Consider the following 1253-nt stretch of genomic DNA (forward strand, 5'->3'; position numbering starts at 1 on the left):
TTTTAAAGACACCAAACGTACGTTGGATGCCATCCGGCCATATCCTTGTCATTGTTCTTCCTTGCCGCGATAATTCTGGCACACGCCTGACCATGCTGATTAGCCGATGTTATGTTTGAGGAGTCGTCCACGAAGTTCCAGCCACCATCGATGAATCCACCACTCTTCTTACGGAAGACGCCGCGATAAGGAGCGATCTCAGGATCCCTGAAGTTGAGGCCGGTGTCCATAACGGCTACGTTGACGGTCTGCCTCACATGGGGCGCAGATAATCTCCACACTTCTTCCATGTTCATCCGCTTGAATGCCTTTTGCCTGGAAGCATTGGGGTCATTCACGCCGAGATCGTTACTGGTGTTCTCTTCCTTGGTGGCGAAATTAGGAGAGCATTCACAGTCCAGACCGGAGAGTTTGGAGGCCGCCTCCTTCAAGTAGGCACAAAGATCGTCGGAGCTCACTGTGTCCTCGGAAGTAGCAACCACCTGCAAGCCCGAGGACTTCAAAGTCTTGATAGTTGCCGTCTTCAGGAAGGCGGCCATTTCAGGCTTGAGCGCGACCTTGGCATCTTCGAGACGCTTTGGGACATCCCGAACGTCGACGAAAGCATCGGCGGAGGTGACTGATACGATAGTCTTGCTGTCATAAACGTTTGTGGAGGTCGATGCGGCTATGAGCGGAACAAAGGAGAGGAGCTTCATCGCGTCGAATAGAGAAACAAGAAACTAAAAAACACTTATCGTCACAGTCTCCATGGAAAGAACTTAGGATTTTAGGGGACTGCAGCGAAGGTGAGTCGGTTGAGCTTCACGTCTCGTCCCTAAGAGTCATCGCGTCTCAGGTCTTCCTTCGCGCCCTAGGACACTGCAATGAACCACCTTACCGTTGTATCAATCGATGGGCCCTGAACAATGACGACTTCTATGCAGCTCTTCAATTCCCGGTTCCACTGATAAACACTCCACACGGACCATGGCGTTGAGTTACGGTGGTTCCACCAACTGGGCAAGGTTGCCACGATTCACCAGGCGTCCCGTCTCCGGAAAAGGCCGCAGTATGGCGTCTCTTCTCCGCGTGAGGCCGCAGGGCGTCTGTGGTTTCGACTTGCTACTTTTTTGTGTCATCCCTTCCTGGCAGTTATTTGTTGCAATCTTCATACATGAGATACCTTTCTTCCATTATCTCATGCTTAAGCCTTACCCTAGGCGCTCGCGCTTCCCACCCTGTGGGCACCTACGCTTGCAGAGCGTCCGCTA

At 52.3% G+C, this 1253-nt stretch overlaps 1 protein-coding gene across 1 annotated transcript; it reads right to left on the reverse strand.

The window, feature by feature from the left end:
* Window positions 1–2: 2 nt before the first annotated feature.
* Pmar_PMAR018723 (hypothetical protein) lies at window positions 3–698 on the reverse strand (the record flags this gene model as incomplete). The annotated part of the gene is made up of 1 exon (XM_002765082.1): window positions 3–698. The coding sequence occupies one exon, from the start codon at window positions 696–698 to the stop codon at window positions 3–5; it is 696 nt and encodes a 231-aa protein (XP_002765128.1).
* Between the last annotated feature and the right edge of the window lie 555 nt (window positions 699–1253).

Source organism: Perkinsus marinus, assembly GCF_000006405.1.
Source record: "Perkinsus marinus ATCC 50983 genomic scaffold scf_1104296975808, whole genome shotgun sequence".
Taxonomy (NCBI): domain Eukaryota; phylum Perkinsozoa; order Perkinsida; family Perkinsidae; genus Perkinsus; species Perkinsus marinus.